This window comes from Notamacropus eugenii, chromosome 1, assembly GCF_028372415.1.
Source record: "Notamacropus eugenii isolate mMacEug1 chromosome 1, mMacEug1.pri_v2, whole genome shotgun sequence".
In the NCBI taxonomy this organism is placed as follows: Eukaryota; Metazoa; Chordata; class Mammalia; order Diprotodontia; family Macropodidae; genus Notamacropus; species Notamacropus eugenii.
This window is the reverse complement of record NC_092872.1, coordinates 349,987,982-350,005,383: the sequence shown is the minus strand read 5'-3', so window position 1 is coordinate 350,005,383 and position 17,402 is coordinate 349,987,982. Positions and strand designations below refer to the sequence as shown.

Below are 17,402 nucleotides of genomic sequence, written 5' to 3'. Positions count from 1 at the left end.
TCTTAGGAAGACTCTGAAGATCACCTGGTAGGATAAGGTACCAGACGCTGAGGTCCTTGCTTGAACTAAACTGCCAAGCATTCAAACTATGCTTTAGACACAACTCCCATGGGCTGGCCACATTGTTCAAATGCAAAATGTATGCTGCCAAAAAGACTATTTTATGGAGAACTCGCATGGGGCAGGCAATCACATGGTGGTCAGAAGAAGCAATACAAGGACAGTCTCAAGGTCTCTCAAGAACTTTGGATTTGATTGGTGACACGGGAGACACTGGCACAGGACTTCTCAAATGGTGAACCCACATCAGAAAAGGTGCTGTGCTCTATGAGCAAAGTAGAATTGAAACAGCGCAAAGGATGCACAAATTTGGAGTAACCACCCCAAATGTTCACACAGACTATCTGTGACCAATCTGTGGTAGAGCATTTCGAGCTTGTATTGGTCTGATCAGCCACAATCGTACACATTAAAACTTCACTTTATCATGGTGATGTCATTTTGGTTCTCTTTGAGAACGAAGGACAACAACCAACCAATTACTAGAAGGAAGTTTATTCATTAATTCATTCTTTTGGGACACTTTTTATCTTTGATTAAATTTTTTATTTCTGAATTACAAATATTATAGATTCAGTATTTAAGTATGTGTTAGGGTTCACAGAGAACATATTGGCCCTAATACTAGGGAATGATCTAAGCTAAAAGACTGAGAATTGATCTCAAACAATAATTATGCCTAGTGTATATAGAGAGCAACATGCTAGGCACTGGAGGATATACAAGTTTAGATAGGACATGATCCCTTCTTTCATGGAACTTATGGCAAAGCAAGGGGTTAAGAAATAAACAAAAATCAGAGGATCTATATTTGAAAGGGAGTTGGAAGAGTATCCTTTCCATTTTACAAAAGAGTAAACTGAGATCTAGAGAAGGAGAGTGACTTGCCCATACCACACTTACAGTATCAGAGTGGGGTAACCATGGTACAAAATATTATAAATGTGTTATTGTAATTATTTGTTTATTGTATTTCCCCTGCCAGACCATATATTCCATGACTACAAGAGCAGTCATTTTTTAATTGTTATATCCTGAAATACCAGTCCCAGAGTTCTGGACACAATAGGTACTTAATAGATTTTGGTCAAATTTAATTTTAGACATAAAACACATCACCATTTGAGGTCTAGAGGGAAGAGCACTACCAATCAGGAGAATCAGGGAAGGCTTTCTGAAATAGGTGGCATTTGCCCTGGCCTTTTAGGAATTTAGCCAGTAAAGAGGACATAAGATATTCCAGGGATGTAAAATATCATGAGCAAAGATTTAAAGGCAAGAATTTGTGTTCAAGGGACAAAGAGTAGACTGATCTGTGGCCATGTCAGCTTTGATAAAGGGGAACAAAAGAATCAATTGTGTGATCTTGGACAAATCCATTCCCTCCTACTGGTTCTGCAAGCTCTGGACTCTACCTCTCCCAGAAGGCCTCCCTCAGCACCCCCATTTAGGACCATCTCCTCCTTCTCTGATATCTTACAACCATCGTACCCTGGAGTACACCAATTGCACTGTCCATCCCCAAACCACCCCCTAGTTTCCCATCATAACCCCAGCTCTCAAGTCTAGGAGTTTCTTGGTACCTATTTCTGATCTAATATTGAAAGACTAGGAGAAAGTACTCTTGCCCAGTGCATGCCCCTTCCTTAAGCCTTAAATCCTCCTCAGAGACCCCGTTTGAAGAAGTGGGACTAAGGTTAAGATTTTCTCTTTGGGGTAGAGCAACAGTCTAAAATTAGAATAGGATTATAGCTTTAAAGCCAAAAGTGATTCAATCTCATTTTACAAATAAGGAAACTCAGTGCCTGAAGAGATTAAGTGGCTTGCCCAGGGTCACAAAGGCATTTTTAAAAACAGATTCCATTTTTTTTTCAATGAACAACATTGTCTCGTCTCTCCCACCCACCTCCCCCTTCCCACCTCAGAAAAGGAAAGGGGAAAACCTCCTTAAAACTATTATCCCTAATTGGGTAAAATGCCTACTTTGGTCATGGTGCAAAACGTTCATACTAAGTCCACCATTTATATCAAGAGGCAGACAACATTCTTCATCGTAGTTTTTTGCGATCAAAGTTGGTTACTTCATTGACTAAGAACATGATCTTGGTTAGTTGTGTGTCTTTGCATCCCCAATGATACTCAGCACAGAGTAGGGCATTAAGAGACACTTCTTGAAACTGAAAAAGGATTGGAGTAGAAAGAAGGCTATAGTGAGATGGAGAAATCCAGGCACAAAACACAAGATGTCCCTCATTTGTCTGAGGGCAGCTTTATTATCTCTAGAGATCAACTAAGGCCATTTCATTTGAGTGCTGTCTGGTACCAACCACGCACACATACCACCACATCTTGTCCTCTTCCACAGCATTCATAGGTTCCATAGATGTAGATAGAATGTTGATTTCCTTTCACTTTGCTGCTTATGCGCTTGCCCATGACCTGCTCCATTGTCCTTATCGGAGAGCCAACAGGGGACTGACAAGACTCCTATCAACCGAAAAACAAGGTGATGCTGCAGCCCTAGAAACATAGAAACTTTGCCTTCAACCTTTTGCTTCTACCTTGGTTTCTGCCTCAGCAACGTCTATTTCTGCCTCTGCCCTGGGTTCTCAGTGTTCTTGTCATGCTCTTTGGGGGCAGCTAAATTCTTGATCACTCAAGCCTGATTCTTCCTGAAGGTAACCCATATTTAAAATACAGTGCAAGTATGGCAATAGTTTGTTGTCACAGAGGTATCAGAACAAAGACAGCTGAGGAGGAGGCAATACACTCCTCCCTCTCCCCTTTAAACACACCTACCCCTATAGTCCTAACTGCATGTCTACTTGGCACAAACACAGGGTTTGGGCATTCTTTTCTTTTCCTGTGGATGAATCATGCATGCATAGATTTAAACACAGATAGCTAGAGCTGAAAGGTACTTTAGAAAGTACAAAATCTAACCCATTTATTCTACAGTTGAGAAACTCAGTTCCCAAGATAGGAAGGATCTCAGAGTGAGAGAGTAGGGCCAGTACTAAAAGAAGCCAAGTCCTCCGATTTACACTTAGTGGGACTCTAAGGCTCTTAAGCCTAGCCTCTCTTCTATCCAATCCATCTTCACCCCCTCCCTCGCTCAAATAGAGCTTTTCCTGTAGCGCCCTCCACTTGTCTTCCCATAGCAGAGCCTGATAAAGTGAGCTCCCCACCCCCCCTCCTCCAACGAGTGAAGGAGAGAATGAACAAGTAAGAGCGGCGGGATTTGGAAAGCAAGATGGACTTCGTGTCAAATCCCAGTACCACTTACTACTTTTATGAACTTGGTAGCCTTTTTAGGTCTCATTTTCACATACGATTAACTGTTACAACTTTCTCTCCATCTCCACCTCCCCTTTGCTCTCCCTCCGACACAAGTCAGGAGGGGGATGAGGGAACTCATCTGATGAGGGAACTGAGACCCAGAGAGCCGAAACGACTTTCCCCAAGGTCATATAGTAAGTATCGGAGCAAGGATTTGAACATGGGTCTCGTGAGTCTTCAAGACCCTTGATCCAAGTGTCTTTCCCACTGCATTTTCCTCATTTATAAAATGAGAGGGTTGGACTGGATGTGTTCCATCTCTAAATATTATGCTCTGATTTAAAGGCTTCCCGTATTTCTAGCTAGGTGAAAGTCTGGTTGGATCCCCCAAGGATTTTTTTCCCAGCTTAGAAAAAACAAAAAGGAGTAAAATGAGACCAGACCCATGATGTCACAAAAACAGAACCGAGCCCCGAGATTTCAGGGCAGCCTCCCATGAAGCTGCTGTCTTTGACAAAGGGAAGTGGCTGACCAGTGACTGGAGGCCTCTGGGGATGTGGGGGCAGCTGTTTGGGTTCACCTCCACGCCCGCATAGTGTGGGGGGAGTGGTTTCTTTCCCCGGGGAGTTCACCCGACAAATTTTATAGACTAAAGTCACGCCCCGCGGATTTTCCGCAATTGCAGCCAAGGGGCGGGGAAGGGGGCGGGAGCCCCAAAGCTGGGGCTCGGGCGAGCTCTCTATATGTGGGACTGCAGGGAGCTGACCTGGTCACAGAAGGCTGGAGCAGAGGCAGAGAGCTTGTCACCTCGCGCCCCTCAGACCGGGTCAAGACGCACAGACACAGTGAGTGAGTGCCCCTTCCTCTAGGCGCGCAGCTGGTTCAGACATGACTCTTGGCTGGTCACTGGGATTCTTCTTCCAGTCCAAAGAAATTCCCCTTTCTACCTCTTTCTGAGTCCTCACCGCAGGAGCAAGTGAAAGAGCCTTGAGGACCCAGGCCGGGCACAGGGAGTCCTGGGTTTAAATCCTGTTTTCTGCTTCGACTTACTGGTTTACATCTCAGTATCCTCCTCTCACTTCTACTTTGACTTGACTTAGGTACTTCCACTATCAAAAGACGGGCTTGGATTCCTGCTTTGGTAACTAGGGAGAAGGGCAAGGCTGCTCAGACGGGAGGGATCTGAAAATTCCTGGGTAGACTTAGGTAATTACCCCCTTTCTATTTATTTCTCAGTTTCCCCATATGGACACGGAGGGGGACGAAACTGAGGTTCCTTCTGTTCCCGAAAAATCTCCTTTACTCTGCTCCCCGCCAGACAGGGCAGGACGGCAATATGATATTGTTTGCAAAACCCTTTTAGCTTCTTCTGGAAAAGGGCACACTTTGACTCAGCTGAAAACGGGGTGGGGTGAGGAACCCGGAGTTAGAGGAACCTGCTACCCCTGTCCTCCAGTCTTTTTGGATCTGAGTCTCTTACATAAATCGGGTGACAGAGGGCTTGGAGATACAGGGTAGGCTATGACCAAGTACTTTCAGAGCCAACCTCAGTTTGAAAGAATTCATTCCGAAAGGCTTTGGAGATTATCTAACATAGTCTAACCCCTTCAACTTACAGAGGAGGAAACTGAGGCACAGAGCAGGTAAATGACTTGTACCAGGTTGCACAGCTAATGAATACCATAATCACATTCGAACCCACATCCCCTGGCTCTAAACTAGCGTTCCCTTCTGCTACCACCATTCTAGGGGAAATCTCCAATCCTCAAGGCTGTCACTCCTAGTACAGGGAACCTTTTCCTCCTTCCACAGCAGCAGATGCCTACAGTATTAGAAAACCAGAGCTGCAAGGGGAGGTGAGCAGAGAGCAGTGCAGAGAAGGGGAGAGATACTGATTCAATAAATGAAGCACTGACCATCAGAACTGTCCAGCAAGTGGATTCAGTTGCCTCCTATGCTAAAGAGTTTCTCATTACTGGAGGTGTTCAAGGAAGAGAGGGTAGCTGGATGATCCAACTTCTGAGTCATCTATGGTCAGGGAGTCTATAAAGGAAATCCTTGTACTGGGAAGATCGAGGAGGAAAGGATTTGAGATTTCCAAGTTCCCTTCTAAAATACCAAGGATTTGACATGAGCTTGAAAAGGGACATATCAATGTGAATTGATCAGGGAGAGGCATGATTTTCACCTTGAAGGCTGAATAGGATTTGAGGTAGGCAGAGAGGAAGAAAATAGGGCCACAGATATTCTTTCCAATCTAGCTGCATTTATTAACCCTCTACTTGGAAGAGCTCTGGCAGCGTGGTATCATGGAGGAAAGCCCAGGATTTGGAGTCCGAGGGATATGGGTTCAAATTCTAGTTATACTACATAACATTTCAGTGTGACCTTGAGCAAGTTGCCTAACTTCTCTGAGTCTCAGTTTCCTTGTCTGTAAAAAGAAGGCATTGGGCTAGAAGCTAGATGATCTCTCAGATCCTTTCCAGTTTTAAATCTATGATCTTTAATAACCCACTGTTCTGAACACTGAGGGATATATAAAGTTTTGATAAGCTCCAGTTCCTTCTCTGATGGAGCTCACAATCTAGTGGAGCATGAGATACCTACACAGGTAACTGTGAAAATACACACCATTACATTTTAAGTACACTTGAGATTTACAGAACCAAGTGCTATGTGAAATATTGTATATATCCTCCTGTTGTAAGAGCTTCCTGGAAGGATGTTACTTAAATTGGCTTGGGCAGCTAGGTGGTGAAGTGAAGAGTACTGGACTTGGAGGAAAACTCATCTTCCTCAGACAATAGCTGTGTGATCCTAGGCAAGTCACTTAACCCATATTTGCCTCATCTATAAAATGGGGAGACATTGGAGAAGGAAATAGCAAACCACTCCAAGATCTTTGCTGATATAGAGTCAGACATGACTGAATGACTAAGCAACAACAAAGTCCAACAAATAGAGATTGAGAGGTAAGGTGCTTCAGAAAGAGGGTATGGTGAGAGCTTACAGACACAGTACAAGAGTGGTATATTCAGAGAACAGAGTCTTCTAATATAGCTGAAACATGGAGGGGAAGGGACATAAAATGGCAAAGTTTTTAAGTGTGGTGTCAGATTATGGAGGGCCCTGGATTTCAGGCACAGAAGTTTAAGGGGTATGGAAGATCCTGAAGCTGATGTGACCAGATCTAGGTATGAATGTCTGGTCATCGTGTGAAGGATATATTTGAGGTTGGAAAGAATGAAGACCGAGATAAAAAATCTTTAGCAAGGTATTGAGTTTCCCAATAGGCAGTTGCTATAGAGCAGATTCCTACTCAGGTCCTTACGGTTAGGCTAGATGATGTCTGAGGTCCCTTCCAACTCTTAAAGCAGTATTTGAGGTCAGGGATGTGTTGAAGAGAATTTGGAAGTTTACATCCATTCAGTTTGGAGGAAATGAAGACTCAGGCAGGGATTCCCATGATTTTTTTTTTTTTTTTTTGCCTTTCTGGGAAAGACAGATGCTCTGGTCTGTACATGTTAAATCAGACTTTCCTGGCCCTTCATGGCTACCAGGATGTTGGGAATAGGTCTTGCTGGGCAAACACTATATTTCCAACAAACCAGCTCTAGCCTTAGGAGGAGATGGCTGATTGATATCAGAGGAGGATATATTCTGGCAAATACGCCACACAGAAAGCAGATTTGCTAATTACTTGAATGAGAGGTGAGGTAGGAAATAATAGTTTCAACACCTGTGGCCTACCTTGTATGTCCCCCAAACTCCACCCTGAGTGGTCTGAGGTCTGGGACCAAGTAGAATAAACCTTTGATCTTTTGGGTACTTTCTACAATGGAAAGAAGAAAGGACCAAGAATCAGTCCCCCTGGAGCCATGTTCTGAGATTGCCCTGATGTGTGATCTCCAGGGAGTCTTGTGCCCTCTCTGAGTGTTAGTTTCTCCTTCTGTAAAATGAAGTGGATTTGTAAAGATAAGCTAAATTCCCTCTTTGATATTTTCATCTGCAAAATATAGAGAAGAGGGGAGTGTTAATCTTCCATTTCCTACCCATAAAAGAGGAAGAAGATCCCTTGTACATGGACCTGCTTCCCAAGGCTTTTGTTCTGAAAATGCTAAACAAATGTGAGCTTTCTTTTCTTTATGATTGCATGATTCCCTTGGTTCTAGATACCTTGGAAAATGGTTTTTCTTGCTTGTTCCAGGTATGTCCTGCCCTCTATGTAAATATATATGAATATAAATATAACACTTTAAGTTTTACAAAGCAGTTTACAGATATTCTCTCATTTGCACCTCCCAACAATCTTAAGAATGCTGTTATTATTCTCATTTTATAGATGAAGAAACTGTGTCAGACCCAGTTAGTAAGTATTTGAGGAGAGATATGAACTAGGGTCTTCTTGACCCTAGGTTCATTGCTTTATAGGTGAATCTGTGCAAGGAGTAAGGTTGAAGATGGAGAAGGAGATAGAAGGGCTGCAGACAGGCACTGCCACAGCTGGTGTTGACAGATGGGGAACTGGGGTTGTGCCTTTTGTTGTATCTTTGTTGTATCTTTGCCTTTTGTTGTATCTTTGTTGTATCTTTGCCAGGAAAACCTCAAATGGGGTCATGAAAAGTTGGCCACAAATGAAATGACTCAATAGCAACAACTTCAGGAATGGCCTTTCAATCAATTCTAAATCCACATCATTATACAATCATTGAATCCATATTTCTCTTTATGTAAAAAACATGATAAGACTTTGTCCAATGCTTTTCTAATAAAATCTAGGTAAGTGGAAAAGACGAAACCTGTGGTTTCATTCACATGAGGAATTCCCAGGTGAGGAAATCCCCTCTGCCAATGCAGGTCAGCACTTTCTCTGCAACTTGGAAAGTTAGAAAGAAACTTAGAAAGTCTTAGAAAGTTGCTAGAACAATGGTATCAAACTCAAATTGAAGTAAGGGCCAAGAACTTAAGGGGCATATACTGACTTAGAGAACCACATCTTTCCATTCCCTGTGTTCTACTGTATTTTTATTTATTTTGTTAAATATTTCCCAACAACATTTTAACCTAGTTCAAGAACACTGGGAGTGTGGCTGGTGGCACTGCAAATCTTGTCTGACACCTCTGGCCTAAAGCACTGAAATGGTGAAAGGATTTGTCCAGGATCGCATAGCTGTTATGAGTCAAGAGACAGAACTTGAACCCAGATCTTCATAGCTTCAAGCCTCAGTTTATCTGTCTGTCTGTCTGTCTCTCTCTCTCCTCCCTCCTTCTCTCTCTGTCTCTCTGATTCTCTCTGTCTCTTTCTCTCTGTCTCTTTCTCTGTCTCTCCCTCCCTCTCTCTGTCTCTCTGTCTCTGTCTCTCTCTCTCTGTCTCCCTCCCTCTCTCTCTGTCTCTCTTTCTCTCTCTCTGTCTCTCTCTCTGTCTCTCTCTCTCTCTCTCTCTCTCTCTCTGTAATCTATAACTTCAGTATTCCCTGATCCACCTGTCTAGTAACCTTGTCATAAAGGAAATGAGATTAATCTACCTTGATGAAACCATGTTGGCCTTACTTCCTTTTCCAATCAACCCTTAATTTATTTTGATTAATCTGTTGTTCAGTTATTTCAATCATATCCTACTCTTCATGACCCCATTTGGGATTTTCTTGGCAAAGACACTGTAGTAGTTTGCCATTTCCTTCTCCAGCTCATTTTACAGATGAGGACCTGAGGCAAACAGGGTTAAGTGACTTACCCAGGGTCACACAGCTAGTAAGTATCTGAGGCTGGATTTGAACTCAGATCTTAATTCTAATTCTAACTAATTAAAGTTCATTAATGTTAGAATTTTGCCAGGAATTGAAATCAAGGTTGGAACTTGCAGACTTTTCCCTTCTTTTGAAAATCAGGAAAACAGTTGCCTTTCTGTTACTCTCAGTCGCTGTCTCTTTCTCAGATCTTGCTAAGTTATCTGATCACTGTCAGTACCACGACAGTCCCATCTGTCAGTTTACTCCAGAGTTCCTTTATCTGGATGTGCTAGCTTTGTATACATGAAAGAACTGATCTCCTATTGTCTTTTTACTTGTCTTGGGTATCAATTTTCTATTAATCGTTTTTATTTATCCTTTCTTGTCTAAAAATTATTTTCTTTGTTAGAGAAAACAAAAGCAGTTCTGCCTTTTCTCCATGGTCTGTGTCATCCTTATCCTATCACCTCAGCCCTGTCCTTTGTCCTCACCGTGACCTACAATCCCTCCACTCTTCAGTTCTTTCCCAGTCCTCTTCCCCTACCCACCACCAACTATAATCTCTTCCTTTCCCTGTCTCAATCACTGGTGAACCACAGTGAACTATTTTTCTGCACTTGAATCCCTTTCTCCCTCATGCCATTGTGCCTTGCCAAGCTTCACCTTGGATTATTCCCACCATCTGCAGCCTTTTTTTCCTATTCCAACCTATTGCAAGATTTGTTGTTTCTACCTTCACATTTCCCTTACATCCCTTTCTTGCCAGTCACACAGCAGTCATCCTGGTGAAAGACCCTCAATCACCTTCTATAGGGACTGTTGCAATAGCTTCTAGTTGGTCTCCCTCCCTCAAGTCTCTCCCCACTCCTGTCCATCCTCCACTCAGCTGCCAAAAAGATCTTCCTAAAGCACAGTTCTGACCATTTCATTCCTCTATTCCTAAATTCCAGTGGCTCTCTAAACCTCCCAGATCAAAACTAAAATCCTCTGTTATTTAAAATCCTTCATAAACTGGAGCCTTCCTACTTTTCCAATATTTGTACCCTTCCATGTACTCTTCAACCCAGTGGTGCTAACATCTGTGTTGTTCTTCATTCAAGACCCTCCTTCTCCTGCCTCTGAACATTCTCACTGACTTGCACCCCAGGCCTGGAATTCTCTTTCTTGACCCATTTACACCATCTATATTTGTATGTACATAGCTGCTTGTATGTTGCCTCCTCTATTAGAAGATGAATTCCTTGAGGGCAAGGAATGTGTCTGGCACACAGTAGGTGCTTAATATTTAAATGTTTGTTGACTGCTTGAACAGAGTTCTATCCCTTCTTTAATGTTCCTCTTTTCATCACTAGCCTCAGCTCATTTCAAGCTTTAGCCTTTGTGGCACTTTACTTCCAGGACCATGCCACACATTTTTGAAAATCATCCTCTGTTACCTGTCCTGGAGGATTTACTTTCCCTATGTCTTTTAAAAGTTGACATCAGTTGATGAGTTCCCTGTCCTCTTTAGACAATCTCCTCTTTATTTCTACATCAAATTTGTTCCTCTTTATATCTTTGGAATTTAATTCTTGAGAGTTTCCCATCTTTTCTGGGCTTTCTTCACTTACAGAATTTTAGACCATGAAATCCTACCTATAAAGAACCTGTGAGTCTAAATCTGACTCTTTCCACTGTTATGCTTCAACTCGACCCTTGTTCTATTTGGTCCCAGAAACCAACTGTTTAGTCTGGGGGAGTCTCTTTGGGCACAGAAAAAGAGACAGATGTAAAAAGGAGCTTCTTAATTCACTAACCTAACAAGCATTTACTAATGCCTACTAAATGCCAGCTATTGTTCTACGTACTGATACACAGAGATAAAATTGAATCATTCCCTGCCCTCAAGGAGCTTATATTCTACTAGTGCAAAGCAACTTAGAAGTAAGTGAATATAAAATATATACAAAGGAGATATAAAGTAATATATCTCACAGATAAGAGGATAAGAAAAGGCTCTGTGTCTATGAAGTGGTTCTTGAGCTGAGCCTTGAAGGAATTTAGTAGGTATTCTAAGGTGCAAAGGTTGGAGGGGGGGGTATTCCAAATTCAGAGATAATTAACAGAGGGAAGGCACTGTAACTAAGAGGTTAGGAAAGGTTCTTCTAGAACATAGGATTTTAGTTGGCACTTACAGGAAGCCAGGGAAGTCAGTAATTGGAGCTAAGGAGGAAGAGCATTCCAGGCATGAGGGAGAGACAGAGATAGAGTGTCTTATTTGTGGAACAGTCAGCCAATAAATAATTAATGACTGACTGCACTTGAGACATATTAATTTCCTAATATCAGTATGCCCATTTCTTCCTCAAGCTATAGAGTTCAAGCTTGGTCAGAATGATTCTTAGCCCTTGGAGGTTTATTGCGAATGACTGAGGAGCCAGTGGAAGGTAGACCTTTCATGGAAACTGTTTTTAGCCCAGAGACTAAAGTATAATTTTTTCACTTCCTTAATTTTTCTTGCTTTTTTTTTGCAATATGGCTAACATGAAAATATGTTTTGTATGACTTCACATATATCATATTGTTTGCTTTCTCAGTGGTTGGGGGAGAGCCTTGAGGGAGGGGGAGAATTTGGAACTTAAAATTTAAAGATAAATGTTAAAAATAAATAAACAAGAAAGAAAAAAGGAAAGGAAGGAAGGAAGGAAGGAAGGAAGGAAGGAAGGAAGGAAGGAAGGAAGGAAGGAAGGAAGGAAGGAAGAAAGGAAGGAAGAAAGAAAGAAAGAAAGAAAGAAAGAAAGAAAGAAAGAAAGAAAGAAAGAAAGAAAGAAAGAAAGAAAGAAAGAAAGAAAGGAAGAAAGAAAGAAAGAAAGAAAGGAAGAAAGAAAGAAAGGTGGGATTTGAGCTGTACCTTGAAAAGCCAAACCAGACAGGTTCAAAAGACAGAAAAATAGGAATGATTCGAAGACCCATTGCACTTTCTAGAGGCAGTGACACAGTGTAGGATCAGAGAGTGAGGTGTGGAGAATGACTTACCCAAGGTCATGCAGCAAGTCCAAGAGAAGGACCTTGATAAACTTTTATCTGCCATTTGATACAGATATTCTGGAACCCATCTAACTACTTTCCTCTTTCTCCTCAACTGTCAGGGAAAATAGAGTTTACATTCTACATGTAACTAGGGAAAAATAAAGTAATAAATAAAGAAAAGAAGAAAAACAACAAAAAAGAAAACAGAGTTTCTGGGGGCAGAACCTCTGTCAGTCAGCGAGGGAGTTAGGCTCTTGGCTCAGGCCTAGTAGGACAGAGATTTGCATGTGATAGTTACTTCCCTCCTGTCCCCACAGGCCTGAGCTGAAATGATGAAGATATGACTTCCTCTCATCCAACCATAAGTGACCGGACAAACCCCTCTATGCCTACTCAATATGACTTTGAACTCAGCCCTCCAGGCAGAAAGCCCTCTGCAGTGTCAGAGACAGAGTCTGACACGACCTCCCTGGCCTCCTCTGAGGATCTCTCTCCCCATAAAGATGGGGGCTTACCCCAATACATGGAAAAGGAGAAGAAGAAGAAGAAAAAGAAAGGAATCAGAAAGATGTTTGACATGTTAGCCAAAGGAATGAGAAGGAAGAGTAATCCAAGCCCCACAGCTGAAGAGCCAGAGGTGGAGGTTAAACCTGACATCCCACCCCCTACAGGTAGGTTGTAGAAAGAGGGATCCATCAAGGTGACATGGTTTGACTCAGTGCCCAGAGACAGAAGATCTTTTAAATTAATTTCACTTGGGTTGTGATGAATTAGAGACACACAGGTAGGAGGTGGATGTACAGGGGGGAAGTGGAAGACCCACTGTTCTCTCCAGAGCCACAGACAATAAAGGATGAGAGAGGGGAAGTAACTTGACCAAGGTCATATAGTGTAATATATATAACCTTTGTTACTTACCTCATAGGCTTTTGTGAGGCTCATAAGGGGAAAGTATGTAAAGCATTTTGCACATTTTAAAGCCCTGTATAAATGTCAGCTATTATGAGAGGCAACATGGTAGAATGACTAGAGTTCTGGACCTGGAGTTTGGAAGGCCTGGGTTCAAATCCCATCTTTGGCACCTATGTGATCATAGCTTACATACTTTAAGCCTCAGTTTCCTCATCTATAAAATGAGAAGATTGTGCTAAATGGCCTCTAAGGTCCCTTTCAGATCTCAATCTATGGTCCTGTAGTGATAAGAGAAGAGATGGAGGGAAAGCCCTGTAAAAAGTAGAGCACCCTAAACACGTGTGAAATGTCTAAATCTGAACCTTGGGCCTTGGCAGACTCATATTGGCTTGAGGGGGCACCAGCTTAATACCTTCTGGGACCCAGTTTGGTAGGGTTTTTTCATGCTTTACTAAACTAAAGCCTACCTTAAAAGCCAGCCTCCCTGACCTTCCTTGGTCCCTAGATTCAGGGATCTGCCATCCTTGAATCCTAATGACTTTCTTCCTCCTAACTCTGCCTTGGTTCTGAGGCGGGCACTTTTCTGGATCCTGTTTCCTTCCTTCCCAACCTGTCTCAGCCCAGTTGAGCTCATTTGTGAGGTCACTGAGGATATACAAATGTATATATTCAGAAATAGCACTGAAGTCTAGGTCATCAGATATGCATAAGGCTCCCCAGCTCCAAACTGAGGAGCCCTTAAACTTTCTAAGGTTATCCCCTCCAAGTAATTCCAAGCCCACAGACCTCTTTTGGATAGAAGCATCACAATGATGTGTCAATTACCCTTGACCCTAGAAAAGAATGAGATGCATCTTCCCTACAAGAAATCTCTGGGCTCACTGGATCCAGTGAACTGGTCTATTCTTCAAATCACAGGCTCACTCTCAGTCAGTCAGGAAGCCTCCTGAAAGTGGCACATATGGGGTATCATTTTTTTCCATGGTGGGGAAGTGGGAAAGAAAAAGTGGACCTAGATCTATCATCTCACTGGTACAGGAAACTCTCAGTGAGGAAATTCCATTTATCAATGTGGATAAGACACCTGGTCAGTGATTCCTAGTCTTAGCAAACTGCACAGGACACTGGGAGCTTAAGTTACTTGTCAAGAATCTTGTAGTCAGTATGTATCAGAGACGGGCCTTGAATGTGGGTTTTCATGATTCCATGGGCAGCCGCAGTCTTTTTCTCCTTGTATTTCTTGTATGCAGTCCCCTCCACAGTGCTTCAAAATCTTTAGCTAATGATGATATCATAATAGCTCATTTTTTTAACAGTTTAAGTTGCATAAAGTACCTACCTCACGACAACCTTATAGGATGAGTATTATTTTCTCTTTTTTTTTTTTTTTGAGAGGAAAAAACTGATGCCCAAAGAAGACCAATGATTTATTCAAGGTCACATAGTCAGGAGATGTCAGATTAGGACTCAACCCTCAGTCCTCTGACTAGAGCCAAAAATCATCATGCTGCCACCTTCTCTTCCATTCAAGGAGGGAAAAAGTCCAAGGAAATACCAAACAGGCAGTGTAAGAGCACTAAATTTGAAGCCAAAGGACCTAGATTCCAATTCCAGCTTTGCTACCTATTGACTAAGTGATTTTGGATAAGTCACACTTCCTATCTCAGGCCCTCATTTTCCTCCTGCCAAGGGGTCCCACAGTTTTGTACCCTGTGATCTGAATAATTCCCTTGAATGAATGTTTCTCCCCAGAGGATATAAGAACACCTCCTTTATCAGGACACATAAGGAATCCCAGGCATGACTAACTCTCTCTTTTTCCCTGGGGACAGTGGAGGAACTCTACTCAGCTCTAAAACAAGGGAAGCTTGAGATGGCTCCTCACCTTCTGATTCTGGAGCGGGCACTGGTACAGGACACAACTGGGATGAATGAGGAAGATCTGATCCGTCAGCAAAGCAAGGTGGAATCCCTCTATGCACTTCTGCAGACAGCTGTGCTGCATGTGGTTTGTCGGCCATTTGAGAGTGAGCCTAGGCTGCTGCTCCAGGCCCTGAATGTCATCCTAGAGCAGGAGCAGGAGGATCAAAGAGTGGAGGCCGAGGCCAGGGAACTCTCGGCCCTGGCAAGCACCCGGCCCCGACATTGGCTCAAGCTGTGGCAAAAAGCTGTGAAAGACTTTGTGGAGAAGCAAATGAATCATTCCTCCTCCACTACCCTGGATGGACTTAGGCCAGAAGGCATGAAGACCAGCTCAGAGGCTTCCCAGAGCTTCGTGCACATGGGCAAGAGGATGAAGGAAGACCTTCTGATTGTGGCCCAGCGCCTCCAGCCCCTCTACCCAGCTGAGTTCAATGTGTTCTGCACCTATGCCCAATGCTATCATGACTTCTTCTCAGCCCAAATCACCTCCATGGCTCAGTTTGAACTTGATGACCAAGACACCATCCTCCTGCTTCGGTGGGTGCATAATCACTACCCAAAGTAAGTAAAGACCGCAGAATATGTATATATGTCTGTCTGTTGTCCTGGAAAGAGCTCTAGATTTAGAGTCATAGAACCTAGGTTCAAATCTCCACTCTGCTATTTACTGTAACCTCTGTGACCTTAAACAAGTCATTTCCTCAGCTTCAGATTGCCCATTTATAACAAGAGTAAATTGTAATCTAATAATCCCTAATAGCCCTTCCAGTTCTGATATTCCATTATCTATGATTTTCATCTGAGGAGGTTAAATCGCATGTTTCCGAAATTTCCTGGAACTGAAACTCAGTGACCACATCACCTAAGACTATACCCTGATTCAGGGTTCGTCTTTCTTCCTATGGTCCAAGTAGACCAGTCTAATCCACTCCAGAAGGTATTCATCAAGCACTATGTACAGATGTTCTGAGACCCATTTATCCTTCTATTCGACCAGTGGTGTCAAATTCAATAGAGAGGATCTCTGTGGGCAGCATATTAATTTAGGAAACCACAAATCAATATTACCTATGTTGTATTATATTTTTATTTATTTTATTAAACATTTCCAATTAAATTTTAATCTGGTTCTAACAGCTCTCAGAGAACTGGGCTTGTGAGGTATTAGACAATTAATGTTCTTAAACTCAATCTAGCTAAGTTCAGTGCAGTGGAATTTTTTGTCTTCAGTGACTTCCACAGAGTTATTGAGAGAACAGAGAATGGAGCACAACTACTTTAGTGGAGGGACTCCCTCAGCAATGAAGTTACCAATCTGTGAAGTGTGTACAAAAGGTTTTGGTTTACATCCATGCTGGGGATGTAAAGATAATACACGGGACCTGCCCACCAGGAATTGGCCTAATCTAGTAGGGGAAGTGATAGCTAGAGGTGTTGTAGTATGACAGTCCCCTCATCTCCAAAAGGAAGAGATTGGACAGGCTCTAAATCCTGTGACTGGTGGGGCATTTTGTGTTACAGCTCTTCACCTTCCTCCCCATTAAAGTCAGCTGCTTTGGAACCAAAAACGTATAGAGGGTAGAACTACGCAAAGCTTAGAATTTGGAATTCCAAGACCAGGGGACATAGAACTCTAGAGGACAGCATCAGAGACTGTACTTAGGCCATGGAATTGTTACTTAGAGCAGAGTACCAAAGAAAATGTACAAACTGGAAGACCATCTAGCCTCATTCTCTCTCTCTCTCTTTTTTTCCCTCTCTCTTTGTCCACGTCTATCTTTCTTCCTCCCTCTTCCTCTCTCATATATATATGTATTATTATATATGTAGTATATATCATACATAAATTACAATTATATATAATTATATCACATTGATTTGGCAACAGTGCTCAGAGTAGAACCCAGGTCTACTAGTTTCCAATTCATCCCATTAGAAAGAAGGGTGAGGCTACTGGGTTCTTTCCTTCTGGGAACCAGAGACCTAGCTATAGGCCAGGCTGGAGCAACTCTGGTTTTCCTCAGTGATAGGGACCTTCTACCCTGGAACAGTGATAACTGATGATCCTTATTTTATATAGTCTATTATCTTCTATAATTCCATCCTATTTAATGTTTATTTAATTTAATCTCAGCCTTTCCTCCTCCTTGACTTCTTATTGGTGGGATGAGAGGTTAGTCTCCCCCTCCCATTCAGGGCTGGTGGTCAGCATGGAAGAAGAGGGAACAGCTACCTGGTACAGTGGATAGAGTGCCAGGCCTAATGTACAGAAGACTTATGTTCCTGAGTTCAAACCTGGCCTCAAAGTAGCTGTGTGACCCTGGGCAAGTCACTTAACCTTGCTTGCCTCAGTTTCCTCATCTATAAAATGAGCTGGAGAAGAAATGGATAAACCACTCTGGTATCTTTGCCAAGAAAACCTCAAGAAAACAACTGAACTATAGCAAGACAGAGAAAGAGAACAGGGAGTGAGGGAGTAGGAAGGGAAGG

The 17,402-nt window shown here is 42.6% G+C and overlaps 1 protein-coding gene and 1 long non-coding RNA gene across 5 annotated transcripts in view; one reads left to right on the top strand and one right to left on the bottom strand.

Annotated features, from left to right (window-relative positions):
- Nucleotides 1-2,297: 2,297 nt before the first annotated feature.
- LOC140518211 (uncharacterized) lies at nucleotides 2,298-4,379 on the bottom strand. Its single transcript, XR_011971859.1, has 2 exons — nucleotides 4,106-4,379; nucleotides 2,298-2,547 (listed from the first exon to the last, which is right to left on the bottom strand). It is a non-coding gene; the product is annotated as an uncharacterized lncRNA (long non-coding RNA).
- TNFAIP2 (TNF alpha induced protein 2) overlaps nucleotides 3,843-17,402 on the top strand; it is a 31,396-nt gene continuing 17,836 nt past the window's right edge. For 3 of the 4 annotated variants that reach the window (XM_072630142.1, XM_072630139.1, XM_072630141.1), the window contains exons 1-3: nucleotides 3,843-4,184; nucleotides 12,395-12,748; nucleotides 14,822-15,473. In XM_072630142.1, coding sequence (XP_072486243.1) covers nucleotides 12,418-12,748; nucleotides 14,822-15,473 — 983 coding nt within the window. In that variant the 5' untranslated portion in view covers nucleotides 3,843-4,184; nucleotides 12,395-12,417. Of the gene's footprint in view, nucleotides 4,189-12,394; nucleotides 12,749-14,821; nucleotides 15,474-17,402 lie in introns of all 4 variants that reach the window. The other variant, XM_072630140.1, reaches the window with a different exon arrangement.